We start from the raw sequence: 20,023 nt of genomic DNA on the forward strand, positions 1-20,023 counted from the left end.
AGAGCCCAAACGTTTGCATTGAAGGGCTGTGCAGAGTCAGGAGAAACAGCAAGCTCCCTGGAGAAGCACACTTCAAGCTAAATTATTCCTGACCTAACTAGAGTGGTTTCAGGATGGCTGGAGCTGGTTCTCAGCATCCATGGAGCACCTGAGGAGAGCGAGCTCGGTGCCTGCCTCCATTTTGTAAGGGAGGAAGCCCCGCCACGGGCTGATGAGAGCATCCACCCAGCCGGGGCAGCAGGTCCAGCTCTGGCTGTGCCCCAGTCCCCTTTCTGGCTGCTCCTGCCCTTCAGGGCCCACATGAAACATTTTCCTCTGGCTGAGGGAGCCAGGGAGGCAGATGGCATGGAGCAGAGCGTGCAGGGGACTGGGCAAACATCCCCTCGCCCATCAGTAGCACCAAGCATTTCTCTTTTTCCTTCCTTCCCCGCAGACATGTGCAGTTTGCCTTTGTATGATTCACTTGGTCTCTCCCCCCCCCCCGAGCAGCCGTGCCGCTGTGCTGCCACTGCGGCCCGGTTTCCCGGCTCCTGAGCGCAGCTGCTCTGCCTTTAAACGGCTCCTTTCTCACGCCTCCCCGCACCGGCAAACGGGACGGTCCTTCGCCTCCGCCTCAGCTCTGCTTCTACCTACCCTCTCTCTCGCCCCCGTCCCCGCGGGCTGCCCGTCCCCACGGCCCCTCTGCCCCTTCGCTCCCGTCCCCTCGCTGCCCAGGGCACGCGAAGGGGGAGTCTCACCGCTCGGTAGGTTTTCTTCTGCCCGGCATGTTTGGGTGCTTTGCCTGGCTCCGACGAGCTCTCCACATGCATCGAGTATATGATGTCAAAGAAATCTTCCACCACAGCCACACGTTTCAGAGAGATGCCCTCGGGCTCCGACAGTCCATCTGCCCCCTACAACAGTGCAGGCAAGTTGAGTTAGTGTCAGGGATGGGTGACAGGGGTGACGAGATTGGCCCGGGGCTAATGCGGTTGGAGGGGGCAGAGTCGCGGTGCTCCAGCCGCGGGCTGCCTTGGGCACGGGGGATGTGGGGGATAAATTAAACAGTGCTCCAGGGAGGATCCTGCTGTAGCCAGGGCAGTGGCGGCTGCTGCTGTTGTGCTGCTAAAGCTGCCAGTGAAACTGGGCCAGGAACAAAAAACAAGGGAAGAGTCCAGAGTGGAGTCACAACCAATCAAGAAATTAAAATTTTCATAATTTGGGATGATTTTGCTAGGTGGGGAACAGGCAGGGGAAGCTCTCTGGACCTGCACATGGTACTAAACCATCCTGGGAAGCCCTACGATGTGGGGCACCCTCGCTGGCCGCAGTCCCTGCGGACACGGATCAGCTGGCAGGACAAGGTTTCACTGCGATGCCAGGATACGGCCCCTAAAGGAAGGAGACAGAATCGCCCTCCTTCCCTGCACTGACCTTTCCAAGGCACCCTCCCTCTCCCGCATACGCAGAGCAGCTGAGCGCTGGCAGCAGCAGCGCAGCTCTTTGTGTGTTAGGATGTGCTGGAGAGCAGGAGGCAGTAATTCTGCCACACGGCAGTGGTGACAGACTGGTGGGAGTGGGAAGTGTGGGGAGCAGTGCTCCTCCGAGCTGACTGGCACCGACGGTGTCAGCTCACACTGCCAGGGTGTGCCGCGGGAAGGGGAGGCAGCCTCCGGTCCCGGCAGCTGCCGACGGCGCTCCGGCACAAAGCACCAGAGCGGGGAGAGCTAATGGGAGGTAGCTGGTGGCTGCTGTAATAGCAGGGGGTACCGAGAAAGGGCCAGGCTTCGGGAGGTCGCTTAGCTTGCTCCTTGAAAAAATGCCATTGTCGCACCGACAGCTGTACGCATAGAAAAAAAATACGTATTATACACATACATGTACATACACACCATGTCCCTTTGAGGTCTGCTTTCCAAAAGGTATACATGGATGCCGTCCAGCTGGTACACACCCAGCTGGGGAGCAGCAACCTGCACATCTAAATGGCCTGCAAACTACCTTTTCCACAGCGAGGGAGGGCGGCAGAGGTCTGCATGCAAAGGAAACACCCAATCTCCTAACCTTTTGTTGTTGTTGTTATAGGTGCTTGGGCTCTGTGTATATTATATGGTCTATAGATTGAATAAATGCTGTTCTTAAAACACCAGTGAAGGGACTCTCAAAAATCAATCATTTTAGAGGGACTGCCTTCTGCTAAAGACTACCCAACATCTCGGGGAAGCAGTCTTCTAATGTGAAGCACTGCCTAGTCGAGTTGCCTCCTCAGCCCAATTTCGGAGCAGAGGCTGTCTGTCCTGGGTAAGGACTGCAGTGGGCTGGGTCGGTGTGCTCACCCCGGACATGGGCACGAGGATTTTCCAACACAAACCACCTCTGCCTTCCCCGGGGAGCCCACAGCCGTGTATAAAGGTGGCTGTAACAAAGAGAATATTGAGAATGAACACAAGGGGCAGGGTGGCAGTGCTGCCGTGGTGGGGGTCGGGAAACTTCGCCCGAGGGAGTGTCTTTGAGGAATATAGATCTAATTTCTTCTGTCACCGTTTGGAGAGTTTCACTTTAATTGAGGGCATGGGTATTCCCCTGCCAAGGAGGAGTGGGCATTAGGAGGCTTCCTACTGACCAATAATCCTCAGAGCAGGGTTGAAATGAGGATAATTACAGAAACAGGACAAAGGAAAATGCATCAGGAGAAACGCAGTCAGATGCAACAAGCAGAGCCCTCAAAATCAGGGTTGTAACCAACCCCCTTCGCAAATCACGATTTCCAGGGCCATCCCAACCAACGAATACGCTCTTCCCTGCATGGCCAGCGGTTCCCTATTTCCTCCTCGGTTTCAGAATGACTGCAGTGAAGGTAACCTCAGGGTCTGGGCATCGCTACAGCCTCTGCTCAGCCAGCGCTGCCTTCCTCTCCGCCCCGGCTGGCTGCCAGATGCTGGAGCTGCCTCCTCGACATCCCATTCCCTGCAGTGACCCTCCCCAGACTCCTCGCGTCTCTCCAGCCCCTCGTCAGCCTTGTCACTTCTCTCCCCATGATTATTTAGCTCTGGGAAGCAGGTGAGATGCAAGCGGTATCACAGCCACTGGATACAAGAAGCTGTATCAAGTCAGTGCTTCTAGGATTACAGAGGTTTATATCCGACAATATAACCAAATGCTGACCTAGGATTTAAGAGGACAGACGTGCTATAGACTACCTCTCGGAGGGGCCCACACCCCTCTGGTTCCTCCTTGCCCACCCTGCATTGCTCACGAGTATTCAAGGCATGAGTCAGAGCCCACAGTATCTCAGAACGGCTTAAGAACCCTTAGGTTTAAAAAGCAATAAAAATTCAGTTGGGAAAAAGGATGGGAATAAGGGATGCTTTTACCCTCTCCTGGTGTTGGGGCTTTATTGGAAGTCACCTGCCCCCAGAATGGGTAAAAGATTTCAGGAGCAAAGCTCAGCCTTGACAGAAACGCTTGGAAGCAGGCGGCATTTCAGGTGCTGAGGAGAGAAAGTCCCTTTGCCACCTTACAGGCATCCTCCTTCCCAGCACTAGTTGGCCTCTCCTCCTTCCCGGTTTCTCCTCCCTTTCCATCCCTGCGTACCCCGTTCGCATGCCTCGCCCCCCCTTTCTCCCGCCTCCTCCCCACCTTCCCAGCCATCACTAACACTCTCCCTCCTCTCCCTCAGGTCTCCCATCAGGTCTCTTTCCTCCCCAGTGCCCTTTGTTTTCCCCCATCTCCTCTAGCCCCACGTTTCCTTGCTTGCCTCCTCCTCACCAGCGCCGGTAGCCCCACATCCCCCTGCCCCTCACGTCGCCCCTCCAGCCTCGCACATGGCCTCCGTGCCTGCTACATCTCCACACCCTCTCCTGCTCCAGCTCGCCGACCTCGGCCACCCCCTGAACCCTCGGCCACCCCCAGCACCCTCTGCCACCCCCAGCACCCTCGGCCACCCCCGGCACCCTCGGCCACCCCCAGCACCCTCGGCCACCCCCGGCACCCTCAGCCACCCCCTGAACCCTCGGCCACCCCCGGCACCCTCAGCCACCCCCAGCACCCTCGGCCACCCCCGGCACCCTCGGCCACCCCCGGCACCCTCTGCCACCCCCAGCACCCTCGGCCACCCCCGGCACCCTCGGCCACCCCCAGCACCCTCGGCCACCCCCGGCACCCTCAGCCACCCCCTGAACCCTCGGCCACCCCCGGCACCCTCAGCCACCCCCAGCACCCTCGGCCACCCCCGGCACCCTCGGCCACCCCCAGAGCCCTCGGCCACCCCCAGCACCCTCGGCCACCCCCGGCCACCCCCGGCACCCTCGGCCACCCCCGGCACCCTCGGCCACCCCCTGAACCCTCGGCCACCCCTGGCACCCTCGGCCACCCCCGGCACCCTCGGCCACCCCCGGCACCCTCGGCCACCCCCAGCACCCTCGGCCACCCCCGGCACCCTCGGCCACCCCCGGCACCCTCAGCCACCCCGGCACCCTCGGCCACCCCCAGCACCCTCGGCCACCCCCGGCACCCTCGGCCACCCCCTGAACCCTCGGCCACCCCCAGCACCCTCGGCCACCCCCGGCACCCTCAGCTCCCCCGCTTCCCGCTCTCCCGCCCCTCAACCACCTCCTGCTCTCGGGCGAGCAGCCCCTATTTAGAGCCCAGAGCGGTGCCAGGACCCGGCTGGTTTGGGCCGGGGTCTCCTCGCCACCCCATGAGCAATGCCCACCAGCACCCAGCCCGGCGTGCCGGGCGAGGAGCGCCGGGAGGCGACAGCCATGTCAGGCGGGGGAAGATGCCCCGGCGTGAGGCACGAGGACGGGCCACGCCACCACAGGCGCGGGGCCCGGCCATGGCGCTGGCAGCGCTCGCCCTGCCCCGGCATCTTTGTTCTCGGCAGCCGCTCTCCCTCCCTCCCTCCCTCCCTCCCTCCCTCCCTCCCTCCGGCTCGCTCGACCCCCGGGGCCTGCTCGCACCGCCGCCGGCTCCCCCGCTCCGCAGGCCGCGGCTGGGCGGGAGGGGACGGGGAGGGCGCCCAGCGCCGCCCGCAGCCCCCGGAGCCGGGCGCGGCCGTGACATCTGCCGCGGCGGCGGGGAGGGAGGGAGGAGCGGCGGGAGGGGAGGGAAGGGGAAGGGAAGAAGGAGGGGAAGGGAAGGGAAGGGAAGGGCGGGCAGGCCCCCCCCGCCGCCCGGCCCGGGCTGAGGCCCGCCGGCAGGTAGCGGGGTAACCATGGCAACCGGCGGGGCCGAGCGCTCCCGGCGCTAAATCCGCTCCCCCGGGCCGGGCCGCGGCCGCCGCCGGCTCCTCCTCACGCTGCCCCCCCCCCCCCCCGGCCCGGCCCCGGGCAGAGCCCCCGCCCCGGGGCTCCGGGCTGCGGGGGGCCGGCCCGCGGGGACGGGGCGCTGCCCGCTGCTCCCCTCACCGCCGGCCTCCTCCACCCGGGTCCCCGCAGCCATTCCCCAGCCGCTCGCCCTGCGTGCGAGAGCCGTCATCAACCGGCGGGGCTGGCGAGCCAAAAAAGAAAAAAAAAAAAAAAAAAAAGAAAAAAACGGAGCGCCGACGGGCAAAGTGGGCTCCCCGCGGGTGCAGCGGGCCGGAGGCCGGCTGCTGCCACCCGATCCCCGCCGCGCTGCCCCGCCGTGACCTCCACCCCGCGCCCCTGCGAGCTGCCAGCGCCCCGCGCGAAACCAGACTCCCAGCCCGGGGCAGCTCCGCGGAGAGGGGAGCCGCGGGAGGAGCCGCGGGCTCCGCGCGAAGGGCTCCCTGCCCCTGGCGAGCCCTTCCCCGCCCCCGGCTCCTGATTTGGGAGGATTTCATCTGAGCTGCGAGCCGGCGCTGAGTGCTCCTCGCCTCAACCCAGACCCACCGGAGCACCCGGTACCTGCCCGGGCTGGGCTCGACAGCCTGGAGGGTCCTGGCTTTGCCCTGGCGCGGGCAACCTCTGGCAGCTCCCCCGCGGCCTGGGGAGCTGCCCCCTCTTCGCTGCTCCACGGGGACACGTCCCTTTTCGGAGGGGGGGACGCTGGAGGGCCATGGGGCAGGGGGTGCCGGAGCAGCAGCGGGATGGGAGGGAGCGCCGATTGCTTCCCCTTCTGCTCTGTTCAACGGCAGATAAAACGCTGCCCCGGCCTTCGCGCCAGGGGCTGATACCAGACAAATTCAGCTTCCTGTGAGTCAAAAGCTGCTTCCTGCCGGCAGAGCCCTGCCTGATAATGGCTGCGCTCTGCTCTCCGCCCGGGGAGCGGGCCCTCTGCCCTCGCACTTCCCACGCGCAAGCATCCGTCCTTGGATCTCCCACCCACCGCATCTCCCTCCGCGCAGCCTCTGGGCACCTTCAACTCTTAATGTCCTGCTGCTGCCCGGAAGGGCTCTCACCCTCATCCCCAGGACACCCGAGAGGGAGGTTTGGGGCTCCCTAAATCGAGCTGCCCCTCAACACAGAGGCCGCTCTGCCCGCCTTCCTGCTGCCCGCCGCCGTCCCCGGGGCACGGCCGCCGTCCCCAGCCGCGTCAGGCTCAGGGTTCCCAGGCCCCGCAGCGTGGCCGTGGGTTCCCCAGCCCACGCCCGGCAGCGCTCTCCCTGCGGCAATCGGCCGTCCCTCGCCCTTACTGTAAGCCCTTGGTGATTCCTTCTGCTGCACGCGCAAAGCTGCCATCACGTACCTGTTCTAGAGATTGGCAAACTTGGGTTTGTGTTTTATCTCAGCTGCTCTTTTCTCTTTAAGGTGCCTTTCTAATTTCCTACGCGCTGTGTTTTGTTCTAAGGAAATTTTTGTTCTTCTGAAAAAAAAAAAAAAAATTACCAGCTGCAACGGAGAGCGGACGCGCACAGGGAAAAGCAGTTGGACTGAAACTGCGACATACAGCGAGGGACGAAATCCTGCAGTGCCATCAGAGACATCCCCGTCAGGTGCTTCAGAGATGGGACCTCGAGCCCACCTCCCCGGGCAGCCCACCGCCTCCCCGGCTGCCTCCGGCGCCGCGGGTACCACTGGCAGACGGAGCGGCGAGCGCGCGGAGCACAGCCCACCTCTGCAATTACTCCTTCTGCACAGGCTTCAGCACCGAAACAGACGTTTTATTTCAATATGCACTCTTACAACTTTTGATCAAGAAACTGTTCTTGGTACTTCTCATCTCTGGGAAGTCAGCCCTTGATTGGCTTCTATATTTAGACTTCTCCAGGGCTTTAGGAAGTTCACTCCTCATGGTATTTAGGTGTAGGATGAAAGCAGCTTTTGCGGGGGATATGTTAAACCACAGCAGGCTCCCTCTGCTAATGCTGCGAGGAGAAAGAAGAGCTCGATTCCTCGAACTTCCCTCTTCCTCTTGTCCCTCATGCCATGGGCACAGCGCGTGCCTTAGAAATAGGCACTGGGGAGATGCTAGGCTGAGAACAATGTCAGCTGGATTGCTCATAATAAAAAGAACCCATCAGAAGAATATGGGAAGTGCTCTCACTTACAGATTTTGCTCTTTTTTTCTCTGGGAAATATTTTGCTGGGAAATTTTTGTGATCATTTCTTGTTGAAAAAGGGGGGGAAAAGCGGTTGCTAAAATGCCGATGCTGATTCTCTGCACTAAGCATTTATATGCCATTTTGCACGAACCACCAAGCAAACACGAAGCCCCATCCTGCACTTACAGCTACAGTCCTACTTACTGCAGTGAAAACAGCCACGGCTCTGCTGATGAGCTGAGCGACGCTCCAGCCCAGGAGAATTCATTTCTCCAGGGGAAACCAAGGCACAAAGAACAAGTCATTTTCCCGAAGCTACACGCTGACCCAGGCCAGGAGCCGGCGGGCTGGTGTGCCCGAGGCCCCGGCCACCAGCCTGCGCTGGGTGCATTCGCATTGTTTCTCTACCCAGAACCATACACAATACTTTTTTTTTTTTTTTTTTTTTTTTTTCAAAGTAAATACTTCCTTGTGAGGGGGAGCCGGGCGCATTATTTTTAGACGGCAAACAAAGCTGAGGTGTATGTCTTTCAGCGGGGGACGGGTGCCTCTTACGAGCGAGCTGCTCTTTCAGCAGCCGCAGCTGAGCCGTCGAGATGGGTCCAGGCCTTTGCTCTGACCTTGGCTTATTTCTCTCCTGGCTCCCAGGCCTGGGAATGAAAACACGGCGGCCTGGGAGGGGCGAGCCTGGAAATGGCAGCCCTGCCTCCAGCCACCGAGGGGGCCCAGGTGGGCTGCGGGCTCGGCTGCGGGGCGCCTTGCCGGCGGGTGCCGAGGGGAGGTGGGTGGGCGCGGGGGCTGCGGGGCTGCCCTCCATCCCGGGGCTGCCCGGAGGCGGGAGGAGAAGCCCGGCGGGCAGCGAGCCTTCCTCGGCTGCCTGCTCTGCCCGGGGAGGCAGAGGACATTTTGCACGGCGCAGGAGAGCAGAGCGGGCTCCCCGCGAGCACGGGGCTGCGCGGCGGCAGGGGAAGCCGGAGGAGCCGCTGGATCCAGCACGCAGAGGTAAGCCCAGCTTATCTCCCCGGTAAACGGGAGCCGGGGCTGAGCTGGGAGCCAGCGCTGCCCTGCCTGCAGCGTGCCGCTGCGGGCAGGGCGACAGGGCAGGCGAGCAGGCGGTTCCAGAGGTAACAAATATATGCATGTATGGAGATATATATATATATATATATACACACCAGGTGCCGGGGAGCCGCCTAAGCTGCCGTGGGAGCACAGTTTCTCCTGGGTTTGGTGAGAAAGGCTGCTGCGACCCCGTGAGCAGAGCACCTGCCTGGCCTGCCCGGGACATCGCCCGCCCGGGGCCGTGGTCTTCGCACCCCTCAACCGGGACCGTCGCACCGCCCGGCTCTGCGGCGTGCCGTGGCCCGTGCGGGAGGTGTCACACCGTGCCTCGCTCGCAGGGAACGTATCACGGACATTACTGTTTGAGGGTTATTATAATGTTGCAGTATTTCTTACTGTTTTGAAATAGGCAGAGTTAAAATGTGATCTTGTTTTTGGTTTTTTTTTTCCAATAAATCTACAAAGATGGATAGGAATTTCTTAATGTCATTCGGATCTTGTTTTAAATGATTTGGGGGGGGCATGCTACCAGCATGGAAAAAAGTGGGGGGAAACAGTAAACTGCATTTATAATTAGAAGAGCTTTTACATTCCATAGCACCCTGAAAGAAATCTAAAACTAGAAATCTAAAAAATATTGAAAATATATAGCTGTAGCACAAACTCAGAGCATGTTTAGAGCTGGCTCTTCCTTGAAGTAACTTATCGCTGTGAGCAATCTCCACAGCACCGAGGCACTAATCTAAAAAGGATCACCACCAAAGCAAAATCTTTCAAGTTGGAAGGGGACATGCCACTGTAAGAAGTGCTGAGGTTACCTGTCACAGCAAGGTGACCCCGCTCTTCCTGGGAATAGACCCAGCAGCGTTAGGGCAGCCGGGCGACATCATCATACCTACAGCGAGGACACGGTGATGTCAAAATGAAACCGTGGAGGAGGAGGCACAGAGCAGCAGCAGCGGTTCAGCTCGTCAGCAGCAAGCAAAATTATGTAAAATAAGTTACAAATGATGCCAAAGTGAATCAAGGTCAGGCCGGGCTGAGAGGCTGAGCCCTGGATGCGTGGCATCCTGGTGTCAGCTCCCTGTTCCCCTGCAATCCAGAGCATGTGGGCCACCATCGGAGACTCCCCCAGGAACAGCAAGATGAGCCTCTAGAAAATGCTGACAGCTCGGCAGCCGTCCGAGAGGGGCGAACTGCCTGCACGCCCTGCCTGCCCCAAAGCCAGCCTCCTCGCCAGGTAAGGGCACTGCAGGACTCGAGCCGTGCCGTGCCACAGCGGCTTCAGCACAGCCCGGCCCCGGAGCCTGGAAACGCCGATCTCCCGCTTTACACCCCAGCACCATCACATCGCTCGCTGCCGCTCCCCGCGAGCGCACGCTGGGTTCAAGAACGCTGAGCCTGAAACGCGGACGGTGCCCAGCCATGACGGTCATGCTGGACTCCATCACCCTCCTTCCCAGCACAGGAACCCGGCGAAACACACGGCAGCTACCCTCGATGAGAGCAGGCGCTCGGATTTGTTCTGGGCTGCACACACGGTGCCGCAAGGCGGGGGGGGCACAGGGGAGAGACGCGGATGGAAATCTCTTGGGTCTCTCCCCACATTCGGGTAAACCCGCTCTGTATTCTGGCTTGTTTCCATTGGAACCACACTAGGTGGATCCCAACTCTTCCAAAAGCCGAGCTTGGACTTGTAAATAATGCCCAGGAAGGATTCCCCATTAACCTGGGACGGCCGAGTGGGTTTTCTTGAGCTCCTGACTGAAACTACACATAGCGGGGAGCAGAAGTCAAGCACGTCGTTTAACGCCCCGCCACGGTAATCCATCCACAGAGACCCCTCTCCCAGGTCTGACACAGGCCAGCAACGTCCCGTCACATCTGCTCCAACTGCCGCATCACCGCGGGTTGGACACACGGGTCACACGGAGCTGCCTCGCATCTGGGTCCTCCCGGCTTTCTGAGAGCCTGTGTCACCAAACAGGGATGCTACTGGGAGCAGAAAAAAGGGAGGGTGAACCAAACGGGGCAGGGAAGCCAGACAATTAATATAACCTGCCCTCTGTGTGAGGAATAAATTGGCAGCTGACAGGTTATAATCTGTGCAAGCAGAATCTTCACAGGAGAGGTGAAGGCTCCATTGGGGGCCAATTGGATGGTTAATTAGGAGGACAAAGCAGAGGATTTGTGCAAATGTTTATGAAACAGTGCTTGGCATGGGAGCCTCTGAGAAACGCTCACCAGAGAGGGGTTGCTTTTGGTTTGGAGGAGGAAACACGAGGGTGAAACAGCAGAACCGAGCACCGAGAGAGAAAATAGCAATGCAAATGTCTGTAAGAGGGACAGGGGATTCCCAAGCGCTGTGGCAGAGGAGTTCAGGGAAGGACCCTATGACATCTAATTTTTCTAGAAATACATGGGCCGTGTCCTCCCTCTTCCTCCTCCCTCCCCGGTCCCCACCCCTGTGACCAAAAAAGCCGGGGCAGTGCGGAGCAGCCTCTCGAGGTAGCTGGCAGGCAGCCGCCGCAGCCAGCCAATCCGCGCTGCGCTCCCCGTGCAGAGAAGGGCACGAGGAAAGCAATTAAACCGAAGCTTTGATTAGGACTCACAGATGACTGCTTGTGTTAGAAATGCCTGAGCTTCTTTAAGCGTCTTGGCGGTGGCTGGAGCCGGCCTGATCCCCCATCCCCTCCTCGGCGCGTTGCTGCTGCAGCAGGAGCGTGACTGATGCTCTCTGTCCCACACACGGCTCCGAGAGCTCAGAGGTAGGAACCAGTTGCTAAGAGACAGGACTGTACTTTCCAGCCCACATCCAGACCTTTGTCACCAGCTCAAGGGCTTTCTGCCAGATCAAAACACCCAGCGCAGGTGAGCGGAGGCAGGCAGGCCTCCTCCCAGCCCGGCACCGACGCCCGGCCGCGGCGCGGGGAGCTGACGATGGGAACGACAAACCCGAAAGCGTCCCCGGGGGACCAGCTCCCCTGGGCTGGCTGCTTGTCCCAGTGCTGCGAGACTGCAAACTGGAACGCCCTGTCGGTACCTGGGCACCAACGCGGACGGTCCTTGCAGCACCGAAACCCAGAGGGTTCTGGATGTCTCGGCAGCACGGATGACCCAGGGTTTGCTTTGAGGCCCCTTCTCCAAATGCAAGCCAAGCCAGGAGTCCCAAACCTTATTCCCCTTTTTTCTCGGGGGGGGGCGGGGTCTGATGAGTCTGAATTAATTTCTGAATTCGTTTTTAGCTCAGAGGCTCCCATAACACAGACCCATCTCTCTATCTGGCAAGCGGAAAGCCCAGACTCTGGGCCACAGAGGCTGAGTTACCCCGTCTTCGCCAGGACACCCCGTCCCTCTCGGCGAGCAGCGGGCCGGTCCGAGCCGCCGGCACGCCTCTGCCTGTGTGTCGGAAGGGAAACGCGTCCTTCTGGGCTGCCGAGCCGAAGCAGAGCAAGGACAGAGAGAAACCATCCACGCGGCGTCTCGGCTTCCCGACTGTGGTTCTGTGACAGGCCCTGTGCCGCGCCGGTCACACAACCACCAGCCTCCGCTCAACCCCCAGCGGCCGCTGCCTTCGTCTCAGACACGCGGGAAAGAAGCCGTTACGCCAAACCTCTGCTCTTACGGCCTGCTCCCCTCTACACGCACATACAGTCTGCAGGTATTTCTCCTCCAATAAACTGCTACTCTTTCGCACCAGCCATAAAAGTGGGAATCAGCAGCGTTCCGACAAAGATGACGATTTTGGCCAACAGGTACCTGCCCTCGCTGCAATCAGCTAATTAAACCAGGCGCTGAAACTCAGTGGTGGCTTGGGCCCATCTTGATGCAATTCTTTAGAGGTAGGCACAGCTAATATAAGACCAGGGAAAGGTAATTGCTAATTTGCACTAAAGAAAGAGATATGAATATGCATTCCTCTGTCACGGCAATGCAGACAAGGTTTTGTGAAGCCAGAGCATCCACACGGGCCGGGTGAACGGCCACCCCATCGATGCTCCTCCACGCCTCTGTGGTTTCTCTGTCATTTGTTTGTCCACAGCGTAAGTTCCTTCACAGACTGCTCATATCGGGCCTAACGTAATGGCAAAAACAAAACTGAAGAAATTATACTAGCAGGCGATTATTGCTGAGAATGGTTCGGACAAAGAGATTCTTGAGAAAGTTCTCGCTGAAGGGAGCGTGGCCACCTCTGCGGGGCTCTGCCGCTGGCCTTCGTCAGCACCCCAATTCCCTGCAGAGCAAGCCCCTCCGCGTGCCGGCCCGCAGGAGAGGGGAGCAAAGCCTTGTCCTCCCAGCTCCTCGTTACTTCAGGCCCCTCTTTTCCTTCGCAGAGGTGGGATGCAACCTGAAGAGCCGCAACAACGGCACCTCATCAGACCCGCGTTTCTTTCCTTCCCATTTTAGCTTCATTTAACAAGGCCTTGCAGAGCTGCGCTTCGTTTGCCTGCTTTTCTACCTTCTTCGGAGCAACACCCACCAAGACCCACAAATCTGAATGCAATTGTGGGGCGAGGGAGATACCTTTCAGGTGAAAGTTATCCCAATAATGCTGTTCCTCTCTGATCAGCAATGCCATTGATGTTTCTGGAATCAGGTAGGATGGACAGTGTAGATGGTAGAGAGATTATTCTTTTAGACACTGTTCAGTCAGACGTGTACTGGGGCCGGGAGGAGCGGTGGGATGCGGCACCTCTGCTGATGTGACTCCAGGTCTCACGAGCGCCGGTGACCAAAGCCAGTCCCTGAGGCTGGGGCTGGCTGGGGCTGGTGGCATCTCCGGCTGAGCTGCGCCACGTGTGCCGTGCCACAATACTAACGACCACGCTGGGGCTGCCTTATGATCAGGCTTGTAATCTTGGCAGAAGTAAAGCAAGGACTGAATTAGATGCTGGCTTCTCCCCCCCCTCCCCAATCCATCGAAGCGGCTTCAGCAGGCTGTCCCGAAGGGGTGGGAGTGGGCAGGAGCTGGGAACGGGCTCTGCTGCCAGATCTCCTGCTCCTGGCTCAGCAAGGATCTTCATTCTGCCAGTCTGTGTAACTGCAGATCGTCAGAGCTCTTTAAATTCACCTTGCAAAGGTACTGGAGGTTCTTGCTGCTGCCTGGTGAGCTTAAGCCAGCTCTCAGGCCCGGAGGACTGGGTGTCGCGACTCCTACCCCGAGCAGCTTCAGAAGTAAAAGCTGCGACTGATGTTGTGCGAACTTGGAGCTGAATCTGGAAGAGATGTTGATGAAGGACACTTTCTCTAGACTGGGTTGGATGGGACCACATAGCTGGGCCAGCATCGTGCCAGTCTCCTAAACACACATTTAAATGTAAACGTGCCACGGGTTCAGCTCCTCGGAGGAGCCAGCACTGCCCCGTGTGCTCGGGGGTTGGCTATTTCATAGCAGGTGAAGGCTCTGTATGCTCTAAGTAAGGCTAGTGCTATAGAAGTAATAGACAATTTCTCAGATAATACCCTCAGGCCCATTTGCCCTGTCTAAGGCTCTTCTGAATGGTCTTGATTTATTTTTTTTTTATCACTTGAAGTCCACAGAAAGTCTAAGTGGTTATTCACAGAGTGAAAACCTTCTGTTGACTAATGTTCTTAGAGGTTATAGATGTGCAGCTTTTTGGGGCACTGAATATGGGCATTGAAGGGTACTTGTACCAGGAAAAATGTGGCCTCTATTAGCTGTTGGAGCAGCATCCTTCCGACATGCCCGGCGCCTCAGCTCGAGCGTTCTGCCACTGCGCTGTGCTGTCCCGAGGCTTCACATCACAGCACGCCCTGTCTCTGGAGCTAAACCGGACTGAGGGGTAGGCTGCATTGCGAGATTTATCCCGTGTCTCATGTGGTGCTTCTCCTGCCCTCGGTGAAAGGCCTCCATCCATTTTGCTTTTTGGTCTCACCAATTCTCTTTCTAGCGCTCCCCCGCTACAGCACCTTTCCTCAGGTGAGTTCCACCCGGCACAATTGTGAAATAATTTCGAGCATCTGGGTGAGCCAGCGCAGGTGAATCGCACTCACACAACAACAGCAACCCCCCCCCCCCCCCCCCCCCCCGGCCCCCGCACAGATGTCCTCCGCCTTCCAGTAACGCCTCCAAGGGCCCCGGAACCTCGTGCCAGCTCTGCGGGGGACAGCGCACCAGCGGGAAAGCCAACTCCAACGCGGGCAGCACGGCAGAGCCCCCCGAGCCCCCGAGGGGCCGGCCCGACGCTGGGTTTCCCAGCCCCCCCCCCCCCCCCCCCAGCCCACGCCACGGGCTGCCGCGATGCCCCCGTCCCGCGAGGCCGGCGGCCACTCCAGTTGTGACAGGCTCCCACCGCGCACGCCGATTTCGAGAAGCGTGCGTAACCGCTCCCGCACATCGTGCCCGAACCGAAGTCTGAGGCCGACCCCCCCCCCCCCACACCCCACCCCGCACACCCCCCGCGCCAGCCAAAGCCATCCGCAGCCCCCCTTGCCACCAAAGCCCCGTCCGTTTCCCTGCGCCGTGTCTCCATCTCACTCTACATTCATATGAGAAAAACTGTCTAAATGATGCTAAATGCTTAGGACAAGAGGGACACGAGATTCTAATGAACTGCGTCTTAGCACCTTGTCATGAGCAAATTCTCCCACAGTTCTCAGCAAACCTGGGGAGAAGGGGGGAGCGCTGCGCATCCAGCACTGGGGTTCGCTCCAGTCCGCACCTAACGAGGCGGTTTACACCTTGGTGCGCATTGGCCACATGAAAAAGGGCAGATCTGGGCACTTTGGGCTGTATCCATTGTCTGTGCTGCGGCAGCACACAAAGATACCCTCCTCCTCCTCCTCAGTACAGCCCTAAACGCGTTTTTTTTTTCCAACTCCCTGACCTAAAGGATGCAGCATCCAGCCCGTACGTGAACAGGGCTGTCAGACAACAGTGTCCTACACTGCCAAACCTCGCGTGGTTATCCGCGTAGGGTTTTTTTAATTGTATGTGTTAAATGTCCAGCATCTTTGGGACGTTCATCTGGGAAAAAGAAATCTGAACAGTCTCTGTGCCAGACATCCGTCCGCACTGCTGTTCCTATTCCCAGTGCATTCTTTGAGAAGACCACCATCTGCTCTGACCACCACCTAAGGCAGATGCCCCCTTCTCAGCGCACAGTCCCAGCTCTCAAGCCACCCAAATCTGATTAGGCCTGTTCTGATGAGAGGCCTGGAGGAGGGCAAGGGAAAGTTACTCGGGAGAGAAAATAATAACCACATCCTAATTATGTTTTTCACTACAGATGTGCAAAAAAATACATAAACCAGCTCAGGATGAGTAAGACAAAAGGAACAGCTCTACCGGGGGGTTATTATTTTTTGGGGTTGGGATTATCTGGTTGTTGGGGTTTGGTTTTTGTTTTTTTTTTTTTTTTTTCCAGAGGAGGAGTGGCCCCAGACCTGTCAGGGGAAGGAAAGATCTTATCCCCACTGCTGCCCTCTACGCTCTCTTTACCACCTCTCTTCTAGCTTTCACTCCCAGTACCTCGGATTTCCTGTAGCGACCTGCAGATACAGCAGAGCGGCGCGCACCCCCCCGCCTCCCCCTCCGCCGCAGCCCGGCTGCGGGCGCTTTGCCTGTCTCTTCAGCCGTGGGACAGTCCCGAGCACGCTGCTCCTCCGGCAGATGTGCTCCGAGAAGGACGGGCGGACAGGACGAGCCGTATCGGGTTGCTGAGGAGCACAGCCGGGAGAAAGCAACCGAAACGCCGCTCCAGAAGTATTTGGGAAAAGCAGCTGAACAGGCATTAAACCAGAATACACGTTTTACTGTCGAGCAAAAGGCTCGTATCAGCTTTGTGAATTATTTGACTGCATGCATGAGAGAAATGAAATACACCCACAAACCCAGCCCAAACCACCGAGGACGAGGAGAGCGCTGAATTATCAGGAGCTGAAGAAAATCCCTGTCAAGTTATCTCTAAATTTGAGAGCCACTTCAGGCAAAACCAAAAGGCAGCAACTGCCTCCGTCTGAAACGGCCCCCGGGATTCCGGGCAGAGCGGCACGGTGGGGCTGGGAGGGCCGGGCCGGAGGGGCCAGGGGGGCAACAACTTCCACAGCCCCAGCGCCGGAGGATTTTGGGGCGCGCGATGACTGACCTTCCCTACAGCTCTGCAAAGCGCCGCCAGCCCCAGCGTCCGGCAGGCACCGCGGGCGCTGGGAAATAAGCCCTATTGCCCCTCGGAAAATTCAGTTGTTCCCCCGAGGGCATGCCTGCTTTTTGTTTGTTGGTTTACCGGAGCCTGGGTGTATCTCCTATCTGTAGCCTGCAGGGACTCTGCCACAGAAGATGCGGGGGGCCTAGACAGGCTCCTGGCTGAAACTTCATCTGTGCAGAAGCCCTTTGGGAATACAGGGGCTTGCGCCGGCCTCGTTGAGCTGCTGACCCTAGGGACTCCCTCCCGGACAAAGGGGAGGGGGCGTCTAGCTAGCAGCAGGGTCGAGGGAGTCTGGCTCGGCCTCTCTGGGGTACCATGACTCTGCAGCATTTGGAAGATCTGGGATAGAGTCGCCGGCTAGATGGAGAGGACCCGGGGGAAGTGCTGTATCTGCGGAAGGGGGTACCACTCCTAATCCGCCCTCGGCAGGAGCTCTCGGGGAGGGGGGGGGGGAAAGCAGGAGAGGAGGGCTGCAAAGAGGTCTCAAAAAAAAATTGCAAAGAATTTTTTTGGGGCATGGCATGGGGGAGGGGGGCTGCAAGGGGAGAAAGAAAGGAGCCTCTGAGCACCACGAAGGGAAAGGGAGAAATAATGACCCTTCCCCCTCCCCCCAATAATAAGGCAGACCAGATGGGAGGTAAATAGTGCGTTTAGAAGCATTTGCCACAGATGGGCTGCCCTCAATGGAAGCATCCTCCAGCCACATCAATGCTGGAGTCTGTGTGTGCACAGAAAACACTGCACCCTTTAGAGCAGCGGCAGCAGCAGCAGCAGCAGCGGGGAGAGGAGGGGAGGGACGGGGGGGGGGGGGAAGGAAAAAAAAAAAAAAAAAAAGAAAAAAAAAAAATGTCCCTCCCGGAGCCCTTCGGTGGCCGCCGGCCCGGAGCGGTCCCCGGCGGGGCGGCCCCCCCCGGGCCGCGGCGGCAGCGGGGCCGGGGCAGCGCCGGGCGCACCCCTGCGCGCAGGGCCGGGGGCCGCGAAAGTTGCGCGTTTCCCTCCGCGCCGGGGAGCGGGGCGCGCTCGGGACGGGAACAATGGGGCGGCGGGGCAGCCCGGGGCGGCGGCGGGGCGGGCAGGGAGGCGGCCGGTGCTCCCCGCGCCGCCGGCCCGGCGGGGCGCCGAACAATGAGGCTCCGGCGGGGGAGTTTCCCGGGACGGCGGCCCGCGGGGGCGGCGGGGGGGGGGCTGCCCTAATCCGGGCTCTGCCGCTGCCCGCACCCCCCCGGGGCACCGGCTGCAGCGGCCGCGGCGGGGCGGGCAGCGCGGCGGGACGCGGGGGCCGGGCCGGGCCGGGCTGGCTCGGCTCCGCTCGGCTCCGCTCGGCTCCGCTCGGCTCCGCTCGGCGCGGCGCGGCGGCCGGGCGGGCAGGGCGCGGCGGCGGGGGCGGGGGGTGCCGGCGCCCCCTCCCCGCCGCTCTCTGCCCTTGACTGCAGACCTGTCCCCGGCCGTGGGGCGGATGGGAAATGCCGGGCGAACGTGATCGGACGGGGCGGGGGGGGGGGAACGGGGGGGGGGGGCAGCGGGACTAGCACCGGGCAGCGGCGCGGGCCACCCCCCCCCCCCCCTCCACGCCCCCCCCCCCCCGCGGGGGCAGGTGCACGGCGTGGGGCGCGGGGCACCGCCGCCCCCCTCCCCCCCCCGCCGGCAGCACCCGGGGACGGCGGCCGCACCGGATGGGACGGGGACGGGGGTGTGGGGGGGGGGGGGGGTGGTGCGGGGGGGGGGGGGGGGGGTCAGCGGAAAGGTGCGAGGCTCCGGGCGGGCGCCTCTCCCCCATCCGCATCCCGGGCGGGTCGGGGCGGCGGGGGCGCGGCGGGTGCCCCGGGAGCGGCGGGGGCTGCGGGAGCGGCCGGGCCCCGCGTCGCGCCCCGCATGGGGCATGCGCGCTCCCGGCGGCCGGCGGCGCGGCGGGGCTGGGCCGCCCGGTGCTGACGGGACAGGGCCGGCGCGGCAGTGGCGGTGGCGGGGGACAGGGGGCCCCGGGGGATGCCCGCCCCCGCCCCGGGCAACCGTCCCCCCCACCCCCCCCCCATCCCACCCCCCCCCGCCCGCACCCCCGGGGAGGACAGACAGACACGGACAGGCAGGCAGACAGACAGACACAGAGCCCCCGGGGCACGGAGCGCACTAACCGTTCCCGTTTTCACCGGCACATATACCACCACTTGACCCATCTTCGTCGCCTCCCTGGTGCCGTTTCCCAGGCGGAAGCCCTTGGACCGGACCCAGAACTGGAACTTGCCTTTCTCCCCCCCGCCGGAGCCGCCGCCGGAGCCGGATCCCCCCTGCAGCACCTCGGCGATGCGCTGGTACTTGCTCCGGGTCACCGTCTTGGTTTTGGCCGAGTCCCCGTAGGTGCGCAGGCACCAGTCCCGGAACTGCCGCCCCAGCTCGCTGTCCCCGGGGCGGCTCCCCCGCAGCAGCAGCGGCGGCTTCGGCATCGCCCGGCCGGCGGCGGCGGCGGCGGCGGCGGCGGCGGCAGCGGCGGCGGCGGCGGCGCCCGGCCCCGCGCCCTGTCCCGGAGCGGGCGGAGGGGGCAGCCGGGGCGGCGCGGCGAGCTGGCGCGGCCCGGGACGGGCTGCGGGGGCGACCACCGGGATGGAGCGGGGAGGGAAACGGGGAAGGCAAGGGGGGGGGAAAGGGGAGGGGGGGGGGAGCGAAGGGGGTGGGTAACCGCGGCAAGTCGGGGTGGGGAGAGGAGGGGGGGGGGGTCGCGCCGGGGCTCGGACAGCGACCCGGCGAGCCGGGCGGAGGGAGGCACCGGCGGCGCCAGCAGCAGCAGCAGCCGCTCCTGTCACAGGATCACAGGCGGCTCCGGCTCGTCCCCCCTCCCTCCCTCCGCCCGCCCGCCCGCCCGTCCCTGCCTCCTCCGCCCCCTCCGGCCGCCTCCTCCTCTCAGCGGGATCCCACCTGTTAGAGCGGCCGCTGCCGCTGCCGGGCCCCCCCCCCCAACATCCCCCGACCGGCCCGCCCCGGGGCCGCCGCTCCCCCCGCTCCGCGCCCACCGCTCCCCGCAGCGCTGCCGGTGGGATGCGCTCGGCCGGCCCCCCCCCCTCCCCTTTCCTTCCTCCTCCTCACCCCCCCTCCCTCCCCGCTCCCCGGCCCGTACGGGAGTACCCGCGGGGGGGTGAGGGGAGGGTGGATGAGCTGCGGGAGGGGGGGGGTTTTGGGGGGCGCGGGTCCAGGTGCCGGTCCCAGACAAAGGGCCGGCGGGGCGCGGGCGCACGTGTGCGGCGGGACGGGCCGGCGGGGGCGGGGGCGGGCACCTGCCGAGCCGCCGCAGAGCCGGGGAGGAGCCGAGGGGGAAAAAAAAAAATAAAAAAATAAAAAAAAGAAAAAAGGAGGGGGGGGTGGGGGTGGTGTAACGGCG

General features: G+C 61.5%; 1 protein-coding gene across 2 annotated transcripts in view; it reads right to left on the bottom strand.

Annotated features, from left to right (window-relative positions):
- The window catches only part of NOL4L (nucleolar protein 4 like), a 64,777-nt gene extending 45,669 nt beyond the window's left edge, over nucleotides 1-19,108 (bottom strand). Inside the window, exons 1-2 of one of the 2 annotated variants that reach the window (XM_042800962.1) lie at nucleotides 18,786-19,108; nucleotides 738-893 (exon numbers count right to left, since the gene is read on the bottom strand). In XM_042800962.1, coding sequence (XP_042656896.1) covers nucleotides 738-893; nucleotides 18,786-19,094 — 465 coding nt within the window. In that variant the 5' untranslated portion in view covers nucleotides 19,095-19,108. Of the gene's footprint in view, nucleotides 1-737; nucleotides 894-5,831; nucleotides 6,120-18,785 lie in introns of those variants that run through there. The other variant, XM_042800961.1, reaches the window with a different exon arrangement.
- Nucleotides 19,109-20,023: the final 915 nt, after the last annotated feature.

Source organism: Tyto alba, unplaced genomic scaffold (genome assembly GCF_018691265.1).
Source record: "Tyto alba isolate M040663 unplaced genomic scaffold, T.alba_DEE_v4.0 Super-Scaffold_33, whole genome shotgun sequence".
NCBI lineage: Eukaryota > Metazoa > Chordata > Aves > Strigiformes > Tytonidae > Tyto > Tyto alba.